The following is a 22,810-nucleotide window of genomic DNA, read 5'->3' as shown; positions in this document are numbered from 1 at the left end:
TTGAGTTTCAAGGTTTAAACAGTGTCACTGAAAAAAACGCATAATTATTTCAAGCTTTGTTTCTTCCAAGCTTGTTGAACTACAACTGTTTAAGTTAAAGCTTTGATACTAATTAGAACTTGAAGTGGCAATGAGGTCTTAAAATTTGCAGAGAAGGTTTTTAAAAAGTCTTATAAAGGTGTTGAAATTACATTGAGGACTGCTGCATATACCCTGCTATGTTTAATAAACTACATATTGTACATTAGACCCGGACAAGTGAGCTACTCTTCAGTCAAACATAAACAATTTAAAAGAATATGAAAAAAGAAAAAAAGATAAACGCATTAGAAATCAAGCATGGAGAATAATCCTGTGGTATTTAAACAAAAATGACTCCCTCTCCTGGAAATACTGCTGACTGCAGCATGAAAGCACCAGCTGCATTTCAACAAAACACATCCAAAACCTACATTCCCAAAACACACTCTACTTTGCAACTTAATCTTTTATTTGCAATGTTTCATCTCTCCAATCTTTCCAGTTTGATGTGAAAGCATTCATTTCCTTAAATAATAAAGAGAGCAAAAAAAAAAAGGAAAAACATATTTACACAAGTTCTTTCAATAAAACTAAATCAACGGATCACTGTAAGCACCTCTTACCATCTGGAAGAAAACAAATCTTAAATACAGGGAAACTGCCATTTCTGTTGGGGGGAAAAATAAATGGCATTACATCAGATTCTTAACTTTTAATAACTGAAAATAAGCACACAAAAAAAAGAAAAAAAAAAACATCTCCATATGTATGTACAGAACGCTCCTGAAATGTGTTTCCACTCTACAAGTAGAAAAGGCTTTAGGATCATTACTGTCATTTCATCAAGTTGATTTTTCTATATGCTTCAAGTTTTAATGATTTCTCTTTAAAATTCCACCGCAGGCTAGCTCAAGTGGGGCTGAAGTGGCCCATCAGTTCGTCAAGAGAGAGGTAAGACGCAAAAGTGTGGGGTAGGAAGCGGGACATGGATGGCTTATTAGGAAGCATGTTGGACCCTCGTCATCCAGCAGCACTAAGGTCAAAAAAGTCAAAGTCCATCCGAGACCGTCATCCTGAAGTTCGACAAGTTCACCCCCGTAACTAAAGGATACAGGAAGCATTAAAAGCGCAAAATACAAACGCTACTCAAATCTCATCCCTCACTTTGAGAATTCATCAGATGCTACGCTCGTACACCTTTATCATTGCGGCTTTAAAAACATCAGTCCTCTCGCACGCACACATTAAAGAGAAACGTCTGTAGGAGCTCTGCGTTTGATCGGACGTTACAAACCTACAGGACATGATTCCCATCATGCCTTCTCCACATGATACAGGACGTCCTGTTAGATCCCACGTTGCATATAAATCTATATTAACATGTAAGAGCAGCGTTGGTTTGTACTTTTCCCCCAAGGTTTTTCTCTCTCATAAAAATAAAAATGAGGATGAACTGTTAACACGTTTAAGCAGTCCTGAAGATCTTTTTTTTTTTAATTATTATTATTATTTATTGTTTTAGGTGGACATTTGCCACAAGAGATATAGAGAGCAAAAGAAATGACTGAGAAATGATTGTAGTTTATATCTGTCAAGAGCCATCCTGAACAGATAAGATTGGCTTGGTGAGGATCCAGTTCAACTTGGTTGTCAGAAATCCTCGCCTTTAGTTCCCGGCAGCGCTTTTACTTTTTCTTTTTTTTTTTTCTGCCCTCTCTCACTGCGCTGCTGCCTGGGCGAGCAAAGTTCAGGATTAGCTGTTGTCGGATTCAGACTCGGCCTCTCGTAACCATGTAAAGAAGGCAGTGACGGACTTTAGAGCAACGCCTTTGCCCTGCTGCTCCGCTGGGTCTTTGCTGGATTCCCATTTGTAAAAGGCTTCCTCCTTGATCACGTCCTCGTCGTACAGCGCATCGAAAAACATGCGCAGTAAATCTGAGGGGAAACAGAAATGAGGCTGTTCAGCGACACTTTCAGCAATAGTCATTTAAAACAAAAACAAATTCAGTCCTGCTACTGGTGTACATGTTTCATTCAGAATAGCTCATTATTTTATTTTTTACATTTATAATAGGGACGTAATAAACACCAACTTCTGTACTAAACAAGCATTTCCATGAACAATTTCAGCAGTGTTGAGTGAAATATAATACCTCTGATTGGCCATTGTGTTTAAGTGCTCCTCAAATTACCGTGATCGGCTCCAATGATGATGGCTTCACACAGTGATTACTCAAATACACAAAAACAGGAGTGTTTGAAAGCCACATCTATGGGTGCACTCAAACTATGCTATCTGAACCATGCCCAGGTGTGTTTTCCAGTTTGTTTGAGAAGTGTGAGTGTTCTGAATCGGGCCAGGCACTGTTAAGCTGACCGGCCCTGGCCCGGTTGAATGGGGTGTGCCAGATCGGTTGGGCCTTGGCATGATATGCTTGTTTTGTGAGTGTAAAGCATGTGTGAGGCCAAAACTGAAGATGCAACGTCACTTTTAAGGGACTGCTTAATATGGATTTATTAATCATTCTTGCTTTTCAACAAATCGCAAACTGGCATAGTTTATTAAGACACACAAACCCCTCACTGCACAACAGCTGCACCTTTAGCAAACCTCCTAATACCAGTAGTACAAGTGGTGGATCTGTTATAAAATATTTGACTACATGTCATTACATCCCAAACGACTAAAATGATACAACTAAAGCAATGTCCACTGTGCTGAGCGAGAGTCCTTTTTTTGCCTCTTAAACTGAACAGCCGCATCAATGACTTTAGCACGCTTATGTTCAGAAGGTAAAGATGCAATGCGAGTTGGGGCTTTTAGGAGGGGACAAGCACGCTTCAAACAGATTGAGGCAACCATGCCAAGTGAGAGTATGCCCTATAAGCTGATTTATCAGTAGATTGCTTGTATATCTGCTCATAGACCAGAGATAGACAAACTCTGTCTTGAAGGGTCAGTGTCCCAGCAGAGTTTAGCTCAAAGCATAATCAAACACACCTGCCTATAGCTTTCTAGTGATTTTGAAGACAATGATTAGCATCTTCAGGTGTGTTTGATTGGTGTTGGAGCAAAACCCTGCAGGACACCGGCAACCCATGCCCATCCCTGTCAGACAGATCCTCTGTTAGGCCCCGTTTACACAGCCAGTTAAATGTGACCCAATTCCAATTTTTTGCTCATTTGTGACACAGATCAAATCTGTTCTATGACAGTGTAAACAAAAAAAAACAACAAAAAAAACGCATGCATTCAGATATTCAGAGATCGGTTTCAGGCCTCCTTCATATCTGGAAATAAATCAGATATAGATCGGATGTGTGACAATGCGACTGTCATGTAAACAGGCAGATCGGATTTGAGGCATTTCGTTCTGTACATCATTAAACTTGCGACAATGTAGTGCTTCTCTGCGGTTAAATAACAGACCGAGGAGGGTCTGTGGAGATGCCAACGTGGTAAACAACATCAGAGGAAACTGAGGATTTGCTTACAAAACACAATTTGCTCCCACCAGACCTGATACCTCTCTCGTACCCATACATTCCTCTGAATGGTGGAGGACATCATACAGCACAAACCATAAGTGCAACCTCCGATGACGGCCCTTTCCCACCTCCGCCTCAAAATCATTTTAAAGTTGGGTGAACTTTGTGTTGTAACTTTTGCTTTTTGTCACTATTAATACACACACTGCGGCTTCATATAGAACAACTTTATTCTCTCCAACATCAGTGCGCAGCACTGCGCGCACAGGCAAAAGCTACATCTTCAACTACACACACACACACGCACGCACGCACGCCATATCATTACATAAACTGTGTAGGGTAAATCTGGACTGAACCATTCATTGCTTTTACTACACTTCGCAGAGCTAAAAACAAGACAATTTCTTCCATCGTGGCTAGTCCCAGATAGCAGGTAGTAATCAGCCTGAGCTTGAGCATCGGCGAGTGTTATCCGGGCCGAGTATGGCCCGCAGCTCGCTCGCGCACATCCACTGTGATGATTACTGTTAACCATTTCTGGCCCGAGTCTGTGTATAGAGTCTGGGCCGCTTCTGGCAAGGAGTCAGCTTGTTTAACTGATGACAACAGATTAAATTCTTATTTTATCTAGTAATTTGTTAGCTCCATGTTTAATGACAAATTGAGAAAATATCCATGGTACAACAGCAACAAAATAAGAACATTGTGTGGATGGGTAGACACAAACAAAACATTATTTATAAATGCATTATACATTTCATCATGGCACAGATGCTAGAATCCGCCTTTATGCATGCGCGACATCGTAAATTGTATGGCAAGTGTAAACGCATGAATTGGATATGGTTCACAATTCAAACAACGTGTAAACAGACAGGCAAACAAATCAGATATAGGCAACAAATCGGAATTGGGCATTAAGACATGACAGTGTAAACGGGGCCATAGACACAGCATTCAAATGCTCCAGTGTCTGTGTATCTGTGCAAGCACTCTGAAGGTTGTGAAGCGGTGATCACTGAAGCCAATCAGTCATTACTGTTGAGCATGTGAACACAATAGCCAATCTAAAGTACTCAAATATTATGTGGAAATAAAGGTTTTGAAATTACAGTAATAGTCGGCCCAAAGTCCGTACTTTTCACATTTCTAATTTAGAATGTTACAAAAGCTGTCAAACTAATGCAAATGTTTCTTGAAAATCCTACACTGAAATGTGTTATAAAGGATAATATCAGCATATTAGACTGGACTGGAGCACAATGCTGACATGCTAAAATATATATATTTTTTTAAAGAATCTAAAAATATATAGCATTTATACACAGCTTAACTAAAAATAAAATGTTTTATTTTAGAGTATTTTAGAGTTTGCATCAAACTAAAATATCTAAAAGTTAAATATCAGTTTAATAAAATAACTACAGACAAAAAAAAGTTACAATTCAGTGTAACAATCTTTTTAAAAATAAAATTTAAAAAAATCAATAAAATAACAAAACAAACCTGAAACATACTGACCTATATTTATAAAAACAAAATGTGATCGTATTAAATTTCATTATTTTAAATAACTCAAATAGCTGGCAAATATATAAGGCCTAGTGCTGCATTGTGTTCCTTAAAAAGCCTATTTCTTTTAAATATCATCAATGTCTTCTTTAATCACGGTAGAAATGCTTGGTAAGAGGTGAAAATAAACTGAGCAACATTCTAATATACATTAAAAAAAATACTTCTCTCCATACTCCATACTTCCTTTATTTCATCATTAAAAATCTTGTAAATTAACAACCGGGTATATTCCAATTTTTATATGACTTTTATATGACTCCAATTTTCAATCAGTCTAGTGCAATATCAATTCATGTGAGTTTAAAGGAAGATTATAAAAACAAAAGCGCCACTCACTGGCCGGCTGCTCCATCTGCACCATGAGAGCCTGGAGAGCGTAGAGTGCCTGCAGCTCCTTCTGTTCATCAGAAAGGTACTTCTGCAGCAGCTTTGCCCTCTGGTTAATCTGCTCCACGTCCACACGGTAAGGGTTCTCACCTATAATGGTTCATTAATGCACACAATTAACATCGAGCACAGACCAGAGAGAGATCAGGTCTGAAGTCAAACTACCGTCAACAGCATGTAATGGATTCACTCACATATAATGGCAGACTGGCACACTGACATCATCAGTGCTCGCACAAACTGACTAGAGCTCATCTTTTGCTCATCCAGATTGGCCTTTAAAAGAAAAAAAACGGCAGTCAGTGCAAGTCCCATGCGCATACTACTATACCCATAATGCAGATCGCTGCGATGCCTTAATGTCTGTTTGCAGAGCCTTGAATCTCAGCCAAAGCACAAGCGCTCACCTCTACCCAGTCATAGATCCTCTGGTTGTTGGCTTTTTCTTGTAACAACCTGTCCAAATGTTTACTCAGCTCCTCAGCAGTCAGCTCTTTCTTGCTGGGCTTCTCAGACTCCTCGCCCAGTGTGAACTCCATTTTCTGAAAATACATCATCTTTATGACCTTCAGGCTCAGATATTTATACATTGCTATGTTTGTATTATGCTTGAACATATATACTCTATCTGCATACATATGCACAAAAATGTTTTTGCAAAGCATAATTAAGTGCAATTAATCAATTATAAATATATTTCTAGCAAGTACAAAAGATTAACAGATGATTATTGCAGGGACATGTTTGCAAAACAATAAAAATCAACAGGTTTAAGCATATTATTGTTCAATATTATTACTTTGAAGACAAAATTAAAGGCACAGTTCACCAAAAAATAAAAAAAATCTGTCACCCTTCACTCATTTCAAATCTTTTTTTTCGGTTAAACAAGAATTGTTTCAATGAAAAAAAAAAACTGAGAACATGCAGCTAATATTTGTTTTTCCTTCTTTGGAAGTAAATGGTTACAGGTTTTCAGATTTCTTTAAATTATCTTTTGTGTTCAAAAAAAAAAAAAAAAAAAAGGTTTGGAAGCACTTTTTCAACACATTTTCATTTTTGATTGCAATCTCAATATAAATGCCTACATCATTTTAATCCTAAATGGTCACAATTAGAATTATACTTCTGAGGATGACAGTAGTACATTTAAATCTGCCAATGACCACAGAGAGCAGTTATTGTGCAAGTTAAGTATTATGAAACAGCTTAAGTCATTTCAATCTAAACTCTTGCTTCTTTGTTAGAAATATTCAAATAGTCAAAGTACTCAATTTACAATTGAAATCATTATTTGAAACTTCAAAAGAAGGTTGTAGCATTACATAGTTGCACAAATAGTGACTAGCAACCATTAAAAATGTATTTGGTCACTGAATAATTGGATCAAACTTAAAATATGCTGATTCATACGGTAAATAAAACGTTGTCTGTGCAAATGATCAAATCACTCATTCAGGTTATATAATTTACTACTATATTATTTTGATAATGTTCAGCTTCAAGCACCTGTTCTGTAACAAACTTATTGACATCCTCATCTTCAGGCAGAAAGTCTTTCCAGCTGAGTCCAGCCTCCAGCCACATGGCTCCAGCTTTTTTGTGACTCTGGAATATAATAAAAGACATGCACATAATTCCTTAACTGCAGTGATTTTGGGTAACTCAACATTTGCCACAGTGTGATTCTCACCAGTCCTTTGCAGAAAATGTTAAGAACGTCAACAAGCAGGATGGCAGCTTTGCCCATAGGCAGTAGAGGTTTGGACACTTCCCTGTCAAACAAAACATTTGGAAAGGTCAAAAGGGTTTAGGTGTGCCTAGTCTATTTGCCCTGATGATTTAATATCTAAATCTGGAGTTTACAAAGAATAAATGTCTAACCTAAAGAGCTGGCCCATGGGGATGCCACCGTCCTGTAGCATGGGGGTGATGATTTCAGCCAAATAAAGCCAAATGTGGGGAATGTCAATAGCCATGTCATCTGCGATCTCAAGAATCTCCTGCAGTCTGGGGTGAGGGAAATTCAACATCCAAACGTGAGTATAGCGTCACACGCAACATTTAAATTGTTAAAATCATGAACATTATTTGTTGGCTTGAGTTATGTTGAGGCAAAAATTTGAATAAAAATATTAAAATGATGGATGCATAAAGAATGAGAAAAATCAGTTAAGCACAGCAACCGCAAACGTAGTTGATAAAAACAAATGCTGGATCATTTATGTATAACAGCATGTATAACTGCAGCAAATTTCCAATAGAAATCAGTCATTGCTGTAACTTTAACAGCTAGTTTCAGCCAAGCACCTGTGTTTTATTCCATCATGCATTTTTCCATTTGCATTTAATTGTACAAAACTCTAGAAAAAGAGTAAAGTGGTCACATTATGCTGTTAAAATAATTTCTTATCCTTGCCTTAAGAAAAAAAAGGAAAAAGGATAAAAGCAAAAGAACTGAAAAGAAAGAAATTCCCATAGTTTTCAACCAAAAACATACAGATTTGACAGGAAGGTAAAATTAAGATGTTTATAACAGCCCAAGTTGTAACTTAAAGATCGTACCAGGTAGGGCTGTGGAATTAATCGAAAATCCGATTTCAATTTCGGCATCTAACGATTATGAAAAAACAATAATCGAGATAAACGATTATTCCATTATTCACCGCCCCCTTTCTAGTTGTAAGTGTGTTGCTCTTAGAAGCACAAACTAAACTGCATGCTCCTGTGTGTGGAGCATGTGGTTTTGCTTCTGACTGTGCGCGCACACAGAAGCATGCGGGCTGCAGACGGTTGTGCTCATTCGCACACTGTGACGAGCAGAGCATCTGAAGTCATCTTAATGTGAGCACTTTAATGGTCAAATAGGTGTCAAAACGCAGTTAGTGATTATTCATATTAACTCTCAATATTAACCTTAAAATGGGTTTCAAAATATTTAAACCTGCTTTTATTGTAGCCGAATGTAAAAAAAAAAAAAAGACTTTCTCCAGAAGAAAAAATATTATAGGAAATACTGTTAAAATTCCTTGCTCTGTTAAACATCATTTGGGAATTTATTTATTCTCAGAAACGCTTCTAATTTTGGCTTCAACAGTAATCGATTTGAATAATTTTTCCCAAAATCGAGCAGCCCTTTTAACAGGAACAATAAAAAAATCATGTTTGCGCAAAAAAAAAAAAAAAAAAAAAAAAGGATATTTTAAACATTTTCTACCCTGACTGAGACTAAAGCCTGCATGAAAAACTCAGGATAGGTCAGTGGCCCAGACATAATATTAAAGACAGGGCACAAAACAGAGATCATCAGTGGAACAGGTGTTCTGTATGCGCATCCTGGTCATTTATTATTGCAGAGAATTAGCGCTGCACAACAGGCACGTGCACACATAGGGCTCAACCTGTGCAGTGCACATGCCCTTTTTAGTCTTGGATATAAAGTGCCCTTCCAAAATGATCAAAAGTGCCCCTGCGACGCGACACACCCTCCGTCCCGCCCTTCAGTAGGCGCACGGCAACACCGCTCTTGAGTACGTGCGCTCAACCCACCTCCCTCCCCCCGCTTAACAGTACGCACGTGACAACACAGCTGATCAGAACGTGCGCGACAACACCGACAACAAAAAACGTATCCTGTACATGCCCTTTGGACAGTCTCTGCACGGGCCTGCTGCACAATATATCTTTCAGCGTTGCAAGATGAGCATCTGCAAATGTCATATTTCAAGTCAGAATTATAAGTTTACCAGGCTCAACAATTAAGAAGACATGCGGTTTGGGTCATTGCATAGTTAACCATAATAGCGTGAAAGTTAGTCATCATTTGCATCCATTTTGTGACCGTAAACGTTTCAAACAAATTTAAAGTAATCATACATAAGAAAATTATAACATGCAGAGCTTTAAAGATTAATGTTATCAAATTATTCATAAGACTATATGATGTTATTTTGCATTTGAGAATTCAATTTCTTTTTGGCGATCCGTTTATCACGATCTATATAAACAAAGAAAAAAAATATTCTCAATATCCATTTTCCCCCAATATTGTGCAGCCCTACTCAGAATAACAAGCAATGACCAGCTGTAAACTCACCCCTTGTAGTACTGCTCTGGATGCAGTATTTTAGCGCTAACGAGCTTCTGAAACAGCAGGCCAATGTGCTCTCTAGCAATGGTGCTGCGCTCCAGCGTGGCCTCTACACCGTTCCGTACAAACACGAACAGCAGAGAAACACTGTTTAACTCCTGCACACACTGCACGGCCTCCTGCAAACACAGCAATGAGAAGCGGGTTAGTGGAAGAGATCTGCACAGGATTAAGAATGGGAGCAAGATCGGATATTTGTATGCAACGGCTCCTCAGTTCCTCAATCCCATCAGTGTAGATCAGTGGCCCAGACACGTGGCTCTTAATGAAGGTCATCAGTGGAGCGGAAATTCACAATAGGGCGAAACAAGTGGACATACAAACCTTCAGGTCATTGATGTGGAGATACTCTTCAATGATAGATTTGGACTTCTTGTCCAGGTCTTCTTCGCTCATGGCTGGTTTGACTGGAGCAGGCGGAGGAAGAGCAGGAGCCGCCATTGGCTTCACTGAAGAAGCAAAGCAAAGTGAAGTGATCAATTAGTGAAGCATCAGCTTAATGATCTGTGCTGCTCAAGCAGATTTGAACATGCATTCGAGTCTCACCAGTTTCTTTGCTTCTATCGCGGTCTCGACTTCCTCGGTCACGGTTGTCTGTCATGCTGGACACGCGGCGTACAGAATCTGGTGGTCCGCGGTTATCACCGCCTCTGCGCTCTTCACTTTCTCGGCTGAAGCTGCGTTTGGTGATGGCCTGAAGTGGTCTGTCCAGGCCTCTATCCCGGTCATCTCGTCGATCAAAACGGTCAAAGCGATCACGGTCACCACGATCTCTATCACTACGGTCCCTGCTAGAGCTGTTTCTGCACAGAGGACGACCATGACTAGATTACATTCATATTATTGTGACTATGTTGATTTGGGAGTGCACATTTGAAAGACTAAACCAAAAACACTTGATATACCTTTGAGGCACTCTACGATCAGAGTCCATTGAGGATGAGGACGACGAAGGTGGTCCAGACTGCTGCAGTGCAGAGAAGCGGTTGAGTGTGCTCGTGGTTGGTCGTCCCTGGTCTGCATCAGATAAGAGCACAGCTTTAGACTTGCATTTACTATAAAATACACGAAGGACTAGATGTTTACATTTCCTGATATAACGCTTGCCCATGGGGAAACTTGTACTATAGCATTGTGGGTGGGTGGTTGGTTGCTAAACTGCTGTCAAGGTTGCTTAAGGTCGTTTCTATAATGTTGTTGTGTTGTGTGATGGATAGGTCAAGATCATTTTAAAAATCCTGGTTTCTAGATGAGATTAATGGCCCACAGGCACTGTATATTCTCATTTATTATATATATATATATATATATATATATATATATATATATATATATATATATATATATATATATATATATATATATATCTATCCATCTATCTATCTATCTATCTATCTATATATATATATATATATATATATATATATATATATATATATATATATATATATTATCTATATTTGATTCAAATGAAAAAAAAAAAACTTTGTGATTTTTTTTTTACTTATTTACTGATTAGTTTTACTTTATTTAATATGATGCAAAAAATGCCAATCGCACAAATTTAAAATCAAGTTAAGTGAGAGGGGAATGCGAGGTCATTTCTAACATAACAATAATGTAGCTTTCTTTTTGTCCAAAGACATGTTCAAAATGTTTTGGAGAGCAGCCAAAAAAACAACAACAACATGAATAAAGATCTGAGCTTCTCCCAGTTGTGTGGGTCTAGGTTAAATAAGGCTTGGGCAAAAGCTTACCTTGTTCTCCAGTAGACTTTGCTCCTGTGCCTCCACTGCTCCCTTTACCCCAGCTGCCCCATGAGCCCTTGCCTCCTGGGGCCAGCAACTGGTTGTTGAAATCACCAGGCTGCAGACAAGACGGCGCAAGTGAGAATAGGGGCATCTAATTATAACTGAAAGCCAAGTCTAAAGACAAATATATACTTCTGCATCAAGTATGCACAGTAGGCATGGCATCTCCTTTCGCATACCCATGTTGTATAACCTGACGAGCAGCACTAATGTAAGAAATGCAACTTAGCAGTAAGTCATGAGAGGAGTGGTGCAAGTGTTTAACAATCGTCAACTCACAGAGATGACAGATTTTAGTTTCGTAGGCAGGGGCCGGTATAAAATTCTGATGGTATTATAACCTTGAATAAAAATGTCAGTTTCACAGTATCATGGTATTGTGCTCACTGCTCTAAAATATATTCTTTTTCTTTGTCTTTTAAAAAAAAAACATGGTATACCTTGAAAACAGTTATCGCCCCATGTTTAGTTTTCAGTTTACTTTATAGCGAAAAACAATATATGGCAACGGTACTGACATTTGTTCACAATGTTCATTAATTTATAAATGTAAAAGAAAAAAAATTAAGAATAATAATCTCCAGTAACACCAAGTTTTTCCTGATGAGTATTTCAATGAGTGCCCTTATAAAGAGTTACAGCTGTTGAATGTTTGCCAGTTTGCTCCTCTTTCTTTCTTGAATGAACGAGTTTAAGCTGCTGCTTCTTAAGCGTCGCACACATTTCCAGCATAAAACCCAAAACACCAAAGAAACTTGACAATGAAATGTGGAATCCCGACAGCCTACAAGTGTTTTGAAAGTGTCATTCCCAGAATAGCACAGACAGAACGCAGAAGTATAAATGTCCACAATGACATCGGCTACATGCAAGGTATGCTCAGTGGATTACACCAATCACTCGATGCACAGGTGTAAATCAGACTTAAGAAATATCACATATTACAGTCAGACGCTAATGTTTACCTTAGTAATTTTGCTGAGGCGACTGGTGTCAATCGGTCTGCTCTTAGTGGTAATAGGCACTATGTTCCATCCCTCATCCTGGGTCTGGCTCCCGCGGCCCCCAGAAGAGTGTGGCCCACCACGACCCCCACGACCCTGACTTGAGTCTTTCTTAGACAGCAGCTGCTGTTGGACTTTGATTTGCTCTCTGTGTTCCTCCAACTCTGCCTCTTTATGGATCTGGTCAATGGTCTTAGGGCCCTGATCTCCTCTCCTGGGCACCCAGTTGTTCTGTGAGACAGAGAACATTTGAATACAGTTAAAAGAGAAGATGTAACGCATGACTTACTGCACACACGACTAAATTAGTTAGTTTATACTAAGCAGATTGTTACCTTTCGCAAGTCCAAAACATCCTGAAGCATGAAACGGATTCTAGATGATGTCTTCTTCTCTTTAATGATCTTCTCCATCTGGTGGAAGTACTGATCCATACGAGGCTGCAAACAAGAAGCCAATGTTAAATCGGAGCAAAACAAAGCAAAAACAGAAGGCGCTAATCTAAATGATGGTCAAAAATGTTATACACAGAGCAAACAGGAAATTGGATTATAACAGAATGAAGCTCATAACTTGTGAAAGTTTGTCAGGAGGTAAAACTAATTTGTACCTTGGCCTTCTCAAAGTCTAAGTCTTTGCCAATGGTGGACAGCAGCCGGCAAAGGCACTCTAAGCTGTCCTCATCATGGTTCTTCAAGAGCTTGACAATGCAGTCGTGCATGATGGGCTCTGTCAGCATTTTCAGCTTGAACAGCTCGCCGATGAACTTGATGTTTCCCAGCGACCGTTTGCGTGCTTTGTCCTTGGCATCTTGAAGCTCGTCATTCAGGCGCTGACGCTCCTCTTCCTATGGCAAAAAATAAAAATTGTTCGAATTTCAGCAGAACCATTTCAGTCACTACAGAATGAAAATGTGTTGATGCTTCACCTCAGTAGCAGCATCCAGCTCCTTCTGTTTCTGCTCAAAGATCTCATCATCATCCTTGTCCTTTTCAAACTCCTTCTGACAGCGGTTCAGTAGCAGTTTGCGGAAATTCACAGTGACTCCCGGTTTGTCTGAAGTGGGGACTTTAAGCTGAAACAAAACATTTATTCAACTATTATTAACAAGAAGCAAGGTCACATTTTAAAACAGTAATCGTTTTTAAGTGATGTAACGGATAACAAATCTCACGATTCGGATCAGTGAATGGTTTTTAGTCGCAGATTGAACCATTTTTCGGATCAGCCAAAAAAAGACAAATGTATAATCTGCTTTCTATTTTTTTTTTTACAAAAAACAGCCCTGCAAGACACTTTTGGTTTTAACAAACAGAATTTAGAGCCTGTCATTTAAAAAAATAAAAATTAAGAAATAATCAGCTGTATAATATATATTGTAAAATATTGAAAAATTCACTGTTACTACTACTGTTGCAGCTAATGCTAAATGTAGAAATCTAACATTATAATTTGAACAACATTTAATTATTTTTAATCTCATTTTCAATAAATGATTTACTTTTTCACTTATAAAACTTCAGGTATCATGGCTGATGTATAATTTGTGAAAAATTATTCAGTGGTATATTTTTCATGTTTGGTTGGTCGCCACCTCTTGTTTAAATAATGCAATTGCTGCCTACAACTTCATAAACTCAAAAGACTAAAAGATAAATCTCTTAATTTTTGCGGTTTCAGATTTGGATGCAGTGATTTGAAGGATTGATAAACATCTGCAATACATCATCATTTATAATTTGTTGCGTGGTAGTTGACTTCACAATCTTTTAATAATTAATCGTGCAGCTTACATTGAATGCATTAATGCAGGCTAAACAAATAGTGACAGAAAACACCTTTTATGAAACCCACCACATGTCGAATAACCTACCACAACTTCTTCCATCATCATTATATTTTACAAGAAAGCCGAAATGCTTTCATACATGTGATTTGAATGATGCGAGAAATGACCTCTCTGTGATCGTTACAAATTTAGAATCAATCTACAAGTAAAAAAATTTATTTAATCTGCAGGTCAAGTGTGTTCCGAACCGCAAGTTGTGATCTGTACGGATCAACCGTGTTCCGTTACACCCCTGGTATTTAACAGGCTAAAACTGCAAACAGAAGCTAAAAGGTGAACCAGTGAGGTTTACTCTCATTTCTGAAGTACGACTACACTTCAATTGATTAACTTTGAGCTGTGTAGGTGCATCGATTCTTACAGAAATAAGATGTTTTATTTATTCAATAAACAAAGTTTCCTGAAAAAAATGCTTGATCTATTTACGTTTCTTTTAAAAACTTCTTGAAGTGTACGGTTTGGTGATTTGGAGAAACCGAAACACTCCCAGTAATTATTAATAGAATTGCAATTTGTGTGATTTTAAAATGAACAACAACAATATGGCTTCATGTTTTTTTTGAGTGCCAACCAAAAGAAAGCTCTTCAGATCCTCATTACCATTACAATACATCAGTGGCACAAAACAGGTCATCAATGAAGCAACAGACACGAGCAACCCTGCAGAAAAAAGTTACTTACCCCCATAAGGCACCGGCACATGTTGGCATAAGCTACAGAGAAGTTGGGTTCAGAGATGGCTTTCTCGAAGATGAGGTCAATGACACCCTTGAGCCTCTCTTCAGTGTCTATGGCGAGCTCGGTCACCTGCTTCATCAGCTGCTGGAACATCTGTGGTGTGAGCTTGTTCAGGACACTGCGCACACGGCGGAACAGCTCCTGTGTTTTAGCGGCTTCCGCATCATCCTCCTCCTCTTCTCCACGACTTCGTACTTGCTTCTTGACCGAGGGTGTCCAAGCGTTCTCAGCCTGGTTGAGCTCAATGTTGTCTTTGAGAGAAACGCTGGTGATGATCTTGGGGTTGCGACTGATCTGGTCTTTGCCTCGACCCGGCTGAGGGCGCCGTGCAGACTGAAAGGAGTTCAACATTTAAAAATAAATGACTGACCTCAACACAGAGTAAATATTTTAACTATTAAAATCCTATGACTAAAGAAACTGAACTGACCGGTCCTCGCCCTCCTCCTCCGGATGACTGCCGACCCAAGTTAGCATATGAAGGTGTGAAATCAGGCCCACAGTTCATCAGACTCCTGGGGTCCAAGGGCCGCAAGGGGGTTTTATTTGCCTGTTATACAAACAACAAGTGAGTGAATGTAACTTTAAAAACTAAACGGCACAGGATAAATTTGAGGGGTCCAGATGCAAGGTTCACCTTGTCCAAGACAACATCACTGATGTGTGGCAAACCCTCTGGCTTGTGCATGCTTGCACTAATGAACTGAAAGCCAAGCAGGAACTCTCGATCATATCGTTTCTTCTCCTCTGGGTTGATTGGTTTCCATTGTTCTGTTAGGGAAAAAAGTTGCAGGATAGACCAAAATGAGACATTTAGACAATGCGACTGCCTTGCACAAGACAAGCTACACACCATCGTCAACAAAACACCATCTTCAGCTAAAAAGAAAAAACCTTCTGCACATTTCGGCTATTCACTTATGCCTAGTTCAGACTGTGTGATTTTAGCCGCGATTTCGGCTCGCCCCAGGTTTTGAGAAATCGCCGACAAATGCCTGAAATCACAGGCAAATCGGTGCTCGTGCATGTGAGTGCCAATCACACAGTATGAACCATCAAAGATGCGATCTGAGAGAATCGCCGATGAGTCAAATCATGCCGTACGTATTTGCACAACGTATTTGAGGACCGGCAGGGAGACACAATTTCCGGGAGATTATCATTCGTTTGCAGGCATTCGGTAGTCTCTGTGCATTTGCGGAAAACTCCCAGAACTTCCGGGAGACTTGGGATGTCTGGAATGACCTTCCACCCTACTCTTAATTCTCTCTTCGTATTGCCATATGCCTATTACATATCCATAAAACACTATGAAATTGCCGTGCTTGGATCATATCGCTTTCTTACTACAATCGATCCGCTCCAGAGTTCGTTTCAATCAAGCCGAGACCACCTCATTCAGGTGATCTCGGAGCGATTGTTTTGGCGCGGATCCGAGCGCAATTGCTGGATTTACATATGCCAAACGAACCATGCTAACTAGGCAATGGAGACAGGTTCCGAAATAAAAGTCTAGATGTGAAACCACCCTTAAACTACAACTTTGAGGGGGGGAAATGGTGGCAAAGTGTTTGCTTTGAACAATAACATTTTACTTAAAATGTGATTTTTTTTTTGTGAATACTGTGATGTTTCACATATGCATTTAACAGGTTAAGTATTGGCGCACAACATGACATGCAAAACAATGAATGTGCGTAGACGTAGTGTATCTCTTTACAAAACATATCACTGGCAAGCACACAATGCATAATTTGTAAATTATTAAATTAGTTTTAACGGGAATCTTTTTGACAGCAGTTGATTGTAAATGTAATTAATCAAAAACGAAATGAGTAAGCATGTAAATGTATTTTAAAGTCAAGTCTTGATACATAAAATATCAAGTTCTAAGTTAAGGTAGGTTAATGGTCATTTTTCACCCCTATTCTCACCAAATTATACCAAACTTTGTAATTAAAATTTGCTTGATTCAAATAATAAAGGTTTTGTCAGCTCCTAATTTACATGTTATTATCAATTCTAAAGGATCATATGATTGTGGAGAATAGAAAAAGGAAGCTGAAATTTTTCCTTTAGTTTAAAACATTGAAAGAAATTAATAAATAATATAAAACTTGACCAGTTTTACTGATCGGATAAAGACTTTATCAACGCAAAACAATGCTTTAAAATTCCCCCCTGAATTAAAGCGCTCCTATAAGAGGATGAGTGATCTTTAATGAAGCTTATTTAACTTTGCTTCTAACCTTCTTTATATTGATATTTCTGTTCCACAGGTTTAGATGCCTCTGGCTCAATATTTTCTGTGTCGAGCTTGTCCTCTTTTTCCTCCCATGTTTCATCTGTCTCTTCCACTGGTGGGGCTGGGGGCTCTTTCTGAACCACCTCTGGCTCAGGAGCTGGCTTCTCCTCCTCTGGCTGAAACGGGTACACAAGATTCTTAAATCAAGATGCACACACACAAAAAAAAAAAGAAAAAAAAAAGAAAGAAAATAAAAACGTAATAAAAAAATAAATAAAAAAAAAAATCACAAAAGGTGCTACTGTAAAAACAAATGTATAATGACAGCACAAACCTCCTTGAAGGCATCTAGAACATCTCCAACATCCTTCTTATTCAGATCCTTGATCTTCTTTTTCTTCTTTAGCACTATTGGGGAGGCAGCTAGGGAGACAGTAACTAGAGTCAAACTTGGAAAGGAGATAAACAAATAATATTCTTTACAATCCTAATTTAATAATTTACCAACCTTGCATAGTTGTTTCTTCAACAAGGCAGACTGGTGCAGGGGTGGGGGCCTCTTCCGCTTTCTCCTTTTCGGTTTCCTCCACAGATGCTTTAACAGCTGTAAGGCAGCTCTGCTGGTCCTGTGGAACCACTTGTTCAGCAACTGGATTAGCGGAGCTCTCTGGCTTTACATCTGGAACCTCTGCAGAGTCCTGGGGCAAACCGTTTAACAAAGGCTGTTCCTTTGGCTCATCGGCAGCCAGTTCTGGAACGGGCATCTCTGTGATTACAGGGGCACCATCACGATCTTCAGCTACATTAGGAGAAGACTCCACCGCACTGGAGGCGACAACAGCTGGACTTGAGGCTGCTGTAACTTCTGTTTCAGCCACAGGTTCATACTCTTTCTCCTCGGCTTCCTCTGGCTCCACAGGAGCACAGGGCTCCTTGGGCTCCTTCTGAGCAGAGGCTTCAGGGAGCACTGGAGCATCCACACTGTCTGCAATTTGAGGCTCTGAAGTTTGGGGATTGTTTGCAGGAGGAGGAGAAGGAGAGGGTACCACAAGATCCTCTTCTGGAGGACTGGGAATCTTGCTCTCTGGTGAAGCAGGTCTGACTTCTGACTCGGGTTTAGAGTCGATGGATGAAGGTGCTGGGGGCTCTGGTGTCTTACATGGAGGAGGGGTGGACGCAGATGCAGGACTTACCATGGCCTTCACTTCATCATCTGAAGATCAAGCAGAGTAAACATTATTAAAAATAAAAATAAATTCTCTAACCAAAATGGATGGTTGACAAAAATGAAAATGATAAAAATGACAAGCTGCAGAAATTTCTTAAATTATTACACTGATGTCTGGAATACTCAATTCTGATTGGTCAGTTGTGACATTCGAAGGTATATTATTCCCAGTTAACAACCGCTGAATAGCAGATGCTCATTTGGTAAACTTCAAAATCACCATGACCTGTGTTCACATCCATATATTAATATCCAAATTAAAGTGTTACATTATGTAACACCGCTGTTTTTGACTGTTTGGCCCCATCTTAAGAATGAATAATACATAGGTTGATCTATGCTCCATTTAACCAGTTTCATTTCTGCTTGGTGTTTGGTACCATCTTGTGACTGAACAATGTGCAAGTTAGTTCCATCAGCTCTAGTCAGCTGTTTTAGTTTCTGTCAGCTTTGCTTTAGTTAAATTAATAGACTGTTATGACTCAGAACAATGTTTTGTATCAAATGTTTTTGTTTTGGGGCAATAAGCGAAATAAAGTATGTCAGACTGTTGTTTTTGTCAAATTAAGCTCTTCAGTCTTCTACAATCAGTCTTATCTACTGTATCAGGCTGCTGCTAAGCCTGTTAGTAAAACTGCAGATTGATGGTAACATCTAAGCCCCACAGTAGTGACAATACACCACTGAAGTAAATCTTTGCCATTAATTGTACTTTTAGCAACATTTTTAAAATAAATACATTTAAAATAAGTGTTTAATAGAAAACAATGACACTTTTACAGGTTTAACTTTTTTAAATTGGTCTGGAACACAGTGAAAACTCCATCAACTCAAAAGTATGTTAACTCTGAAATGAGACTCTTGGTTTTCCGTTTTTAAATGGCAGGTTTGGCAAACTCAAGAAAGCAGGGTAAGCCAAGCCTGTTTCTGAAAGAGAACTTTTACTCAGACACATGAGTGCACATTTAAATCCATTTAAAAACTCAATTTTAGAAATTTTATCCTAAACTGATCAATGCGAGTAAAAGTGGGAATCTTAAATTAAACATTTCTGAACATCAAGTTTAGGTTATATGCATTCTTGTTTTGTCAAATTTGCAGTAGAAAATATGCAGTAGCCTATTTTATACGATTTAATGCAATTACGTCTGAAATTACTTTCAAATTACGGCCAACTCCCCACTTTAAGTGAAAAGTCAATAAACGTCACATTACATTATTAATTTTTTATTATTCTTCAATATTTAAATACTTTAAACGTAAACTTGCACAATAACTTAAATAGCTATGTTTTCCACACTCAGTCTCTGTTTCGCTGATACAGTGGTGTTGCTTTTTTTTTTTTTTTTTTAAATATATGGTTGTATTTGTTGCATGAGCACATCAGGTTCAGCTGGAGAAAAATGCTGATCTCTTTTTTTTCAGATGTTGCCATGGTGACTCATTATCTACGCTCCATTGATAATACCTTTTTATAATTGCAGTGTGCACGCTTAACTCTGAATCAGTCTACTCAGACTTGATTGACCCAACTCCTATCCGCTTTTCTGAAACAGAACTCTTAAGTTTTTAATCTCTTAGTAAGTCAACTCAGTTTATAGATTTAAACTTCCAGTTGGTTCAACCTCCTTATTGAAACATTCCTTATTTTGAGGTTATTGATGCATACGCAAGTGGATAAATCCAATCTATCAGACATGGAAATCACATTTGAAACTTGCCACTTTTTTCAGGATGGAAAAACAGTTTTGGCAATAATGTACTTTTTTTGCTTGTTATTATTATTATTATTATTATTAAGAATGTATACTCACCAGTGCTGATCTCAGCAGGAAAAGTTGGAACGCTTTCACCATTGGTCTGAACTGGACTTCCCACTTCTGTACCAGCAGTCTGGAAAAACAAAACAAAACAATGAACTCATTGTAATATAAATGAGCATGGCATAATGAACAAAAGCATGAAAGTGTCAAACCTGTGGAGGAGTTGGTGTGGAAGTCGTTCTTCCACCAGACATTATCTCCTCTGTGATATCACGTCCACCCTGGTTGGGGTCACGTATCCTTATCTGTTAAGCGGCATCAGGTAAGTGACAAAAAAAAAAAAGTACTAAATCGAAAAACACAGCAAAAGTCGTTTCCACCCACCTGTTTGCGTTCTCTGGGTTTGACTGGCCCTGTCGGCTGTGGAGCAGCTTGCTGTGGAAGTGGAGCCTGTTGCTGCTGAGCAGGGTTCATCATCACAGGTGTAGGAGGCACTGGCGTTTGGTACTGCTGTGTTGCAGGGTAGTAGGCAGCTGCTAGACCACAAATAAGGCAAAAAAAAGACAAGATCAGACACCAAGATAAGACTTTTTGCTGTAATGGGAGGGGGACCCACATGCAAAGTACCCCCCTACCCTGTAAAATCACTTCCAGACTCCCTGAGGAAAACAAAGAAAAATCAATATTTCATTAACATAGCTTCTTTCTATTCATAATAAAAGGCTAATTCACCCAAAAACTGTAATAATCATCCTCAGGTTGTTTTATACACTCAAAACTCTAATTCATCCTTAATGCCACTCCATTGAAGGGTCCAGAAAGGTAGTAAAAATTGCGTTAAAAAATGCAGGCTCACAAGAGCATTTCTTGTACTACTTCCTCGATACAAGACAGCACCACCACGCATTCGTGCTTTGTTCACACTGGAGCTGAGGTACAGGTAGGGATGCAACGATATAGATTTTGGTTGTACGATTAGTCTGAGAAATAATCATGGTTATCATGATTATTATGCATTCATTCATTTCAAAGTAAAAAAAAAAAACTTAACATAAAAACTCCTCATATTTGAAAGAGTTATTTATTGCTGCTCAGTAACTAAATACAGCACAAAATAATAATAATAAAAAAACAATAGTCCCTAAAACTATTTCCCTTTTGACTTAGAAATATGTGAAAACTAATTTTTGGCATAAAGTAATAAATTAAGTAATAAAGTAATAAATTAAGTAATAAATTTACACTGAAAATAAATGACAGAACAATGAATAAATGAATAAAAATAAGAATAAATAATAAAAATAGTCTAATGCAGGGGTGTCCTAACTCAGAGCTAGTTTAGTTACAGCAGTTTGTTCCATGAAACGTGATGTTGAGAAGCCTTTATGATTATTAACCATGTCAAATTAAAGCACGGCATCTCTACATACAGGAAGTGATGTATTGTGTAATAACACAATTTGTGGCACTGTTGTGCACAAAGTAGAAGTTGTAAACGTCAAAAAATAGTTTCTTTTTTCACCTCATTGCTTCAGAAAATTATTTGAACCCTCCACTGTTTGGGCAAATAGGCTCATTTTGTAATCCTCTACAGTTAAATAGGTGATTTTTACCATTTTTGCTTCCAGTCAGTCAATCTCTGGGTCTGGTAATTATTAATATTATTAATATGATGAAAAGTGGAGTGCTCCTTTAAAGCTGAGGTATCTGAAGTCACAAGAACTGCTTAGAGGATGCTTTCACTTCGTTTCAGGAACACTGAAGTGGCAGTGTCATAGGCTGTGTCAATGGAGAGGAAGAAATCTAGCAGATCTTCAAATGTATATGGAACAACATGAGGGCAAGTAAAGACAGATTTGACATTTTGGGTGAACTAACTCTTCAATAACCATCATAAAAAGATAACCCGAAAAGTTTGCACCCAAAGGATGAAGTAGCATTACGTCACAGGTTACATGCGTCTGGTGGTGTTAAAACATAACCAGCCAAAGCTGAGATACAGACAAGAGGTGCAACACAAACAGCCCTGAGCTTCCGACTCACCAGGATAGCGCTGGGAGGTGAGAGGAGCTCCGTGCAGTGAGAGACGTCCGTTCTCCCTGCTCGTACCTCTCCCCCCACCCCCCCGCCTCTCCCTCCCAGCCAGAGAGGGGTCTGAACTCAGCCAAAGGAGAAGGGAAGAGAGAATGAAAGAGTGAGAGAGAGTGAAAAAGAGAGAGACAAAGATTGAGAGTGAGTAGAGGAAACAACAAGCAGCACCGAATGGGGTTAGTGAGCCAAAATTCTAAGCAGACAAAGGGCAGAACTAAGCATTGGGTGGCGAGTAATAACAGTAATTTTATACAATGCTAATGACTAAGAAACTTTAATTCCCCCCAAAAAATAAATATCTCCATTTCTTGGTCGAACTAGGTGGATGTTCAAAGTACTTTCCTGAACATATACAGGTAAAATGTTATTCCAAAAATCAAATCAAACAAAAAGCAATAAGAATTGTCAGTTTTTTAAATCATTAATAGTACTGAACACCAGGGCTGCTCCATTTTG

At 38.7% G+C, this 22,810-nt stretch overlaps 1 protein-coding gene and 2 non-coding genes across 38 annotated transcripts in view; all 3 read right to left on the bottom strand.

The window, feature by feature from the left end:
* Positions 1-472: 472 nt before the first annotated feature.
* Positions 473-22,810, bottom strand: part of eif4g1a (eukaryotic translation initiation factor 4 gamma, 1a) — a 40,603-nt gene continuing 18,265 nt past the window's right edge. For 6 of the 36 annotated variants that reach the window (XM_087239937.1, XM_087239939.1, XM_087239942.1 and 3 more), the window contains 25 exons: positions 20,648-20,799; positions 20,476-20,568; positions 20,315-20,393; positions 17,781-18,485; positions 17,607-17,695; positions 17,277-17,448; positions 15,665-15,798; positions 15,458-15,577; positions 14,971-15,360; positions 13,369-13,515; positions 13,051-13,287; positions 12,776-12,880; positions 12,402-12,671; positions 11,383-11,491; positions 10,531-10,642; positions 10,172-10,449; positions 9,950-10,074; positions 9,572-9,744; positions 7,360-7,485; positions 7,169-7,250; positions 6,985-7,083; positions 5,883-6,017; positions 5,670-5,751; positions 5,425-5,565; positions 473-1,956 (listed from right to left, as the gene is read on the bottom strand). In XM_087239937.1, the coding sequence (XP_087096063.1) occupies positions 1,775-1,956; positions 5,425-5,565; positions 5,670-5,751; positions 5,883-6,017; positions 6,985-7,083; positions 7,169-7,250; positions 7,360-7,485; positions 9,572-9,744; positions 9,950-10,074; positions 10,172-10,449; positions 10,531-10,642; positions 11,383-11,491; positions 12,402-12,671; positions 12,776-12,880; positions 13,051-13,287; positions 13,369-13,515; positions 14,971-15,360; positions 15,458-15,577; positions 15,665-15,798; positions 17,277-17,448; positions 17,607-17,695; positions 17,781-18,485; positions 20,315-20,393; positions 20,476-20,568; positions 20,648-20,799 (4,337 nt within the window). In that variant the 3' untranslated portion in view covers positions 473-1,774. 36 annotated transcript variants of the gene reach the window in all.
* Positions 9,834-9,909, bottom strand: LOC137488414 (small nucleolar RNA SNORD66). The gene has a single exon (XR_015479320.1). It is a non-coding gene; the product is annotated as a small nucleolar RNA SNORD66 (small nucleolar RNA).
* Positions 14,871-14,931, bottom strand: LOC137488415 (small nucleolar RNA SNORD66). Its single transcript, XR_015479321.1, has one exon. It is a non-coding gene; the product is annotated as a small nucleolar RNA SNORD66 (small nucleolar RNA).

The sequence above is a fragment of the Danio rerio genome, chromosome 2, assembly GCF_052040795.2.
Source record: "Danio rerio strain M-AB ecotype USA chromosome 2, GRCz13ab, whole genome shotgun sequence".
Taxonomy (NCBI): Eukaryota; Metazoa; Chordata; class Actinopteri; order Cypriniformes; family Danionidae; genus Danio; species Danio rerio.
Note: the sequence above shows the minus strand (reverse complement) of the source record. Positions and strands in the feature narration are given on the sequence as shown.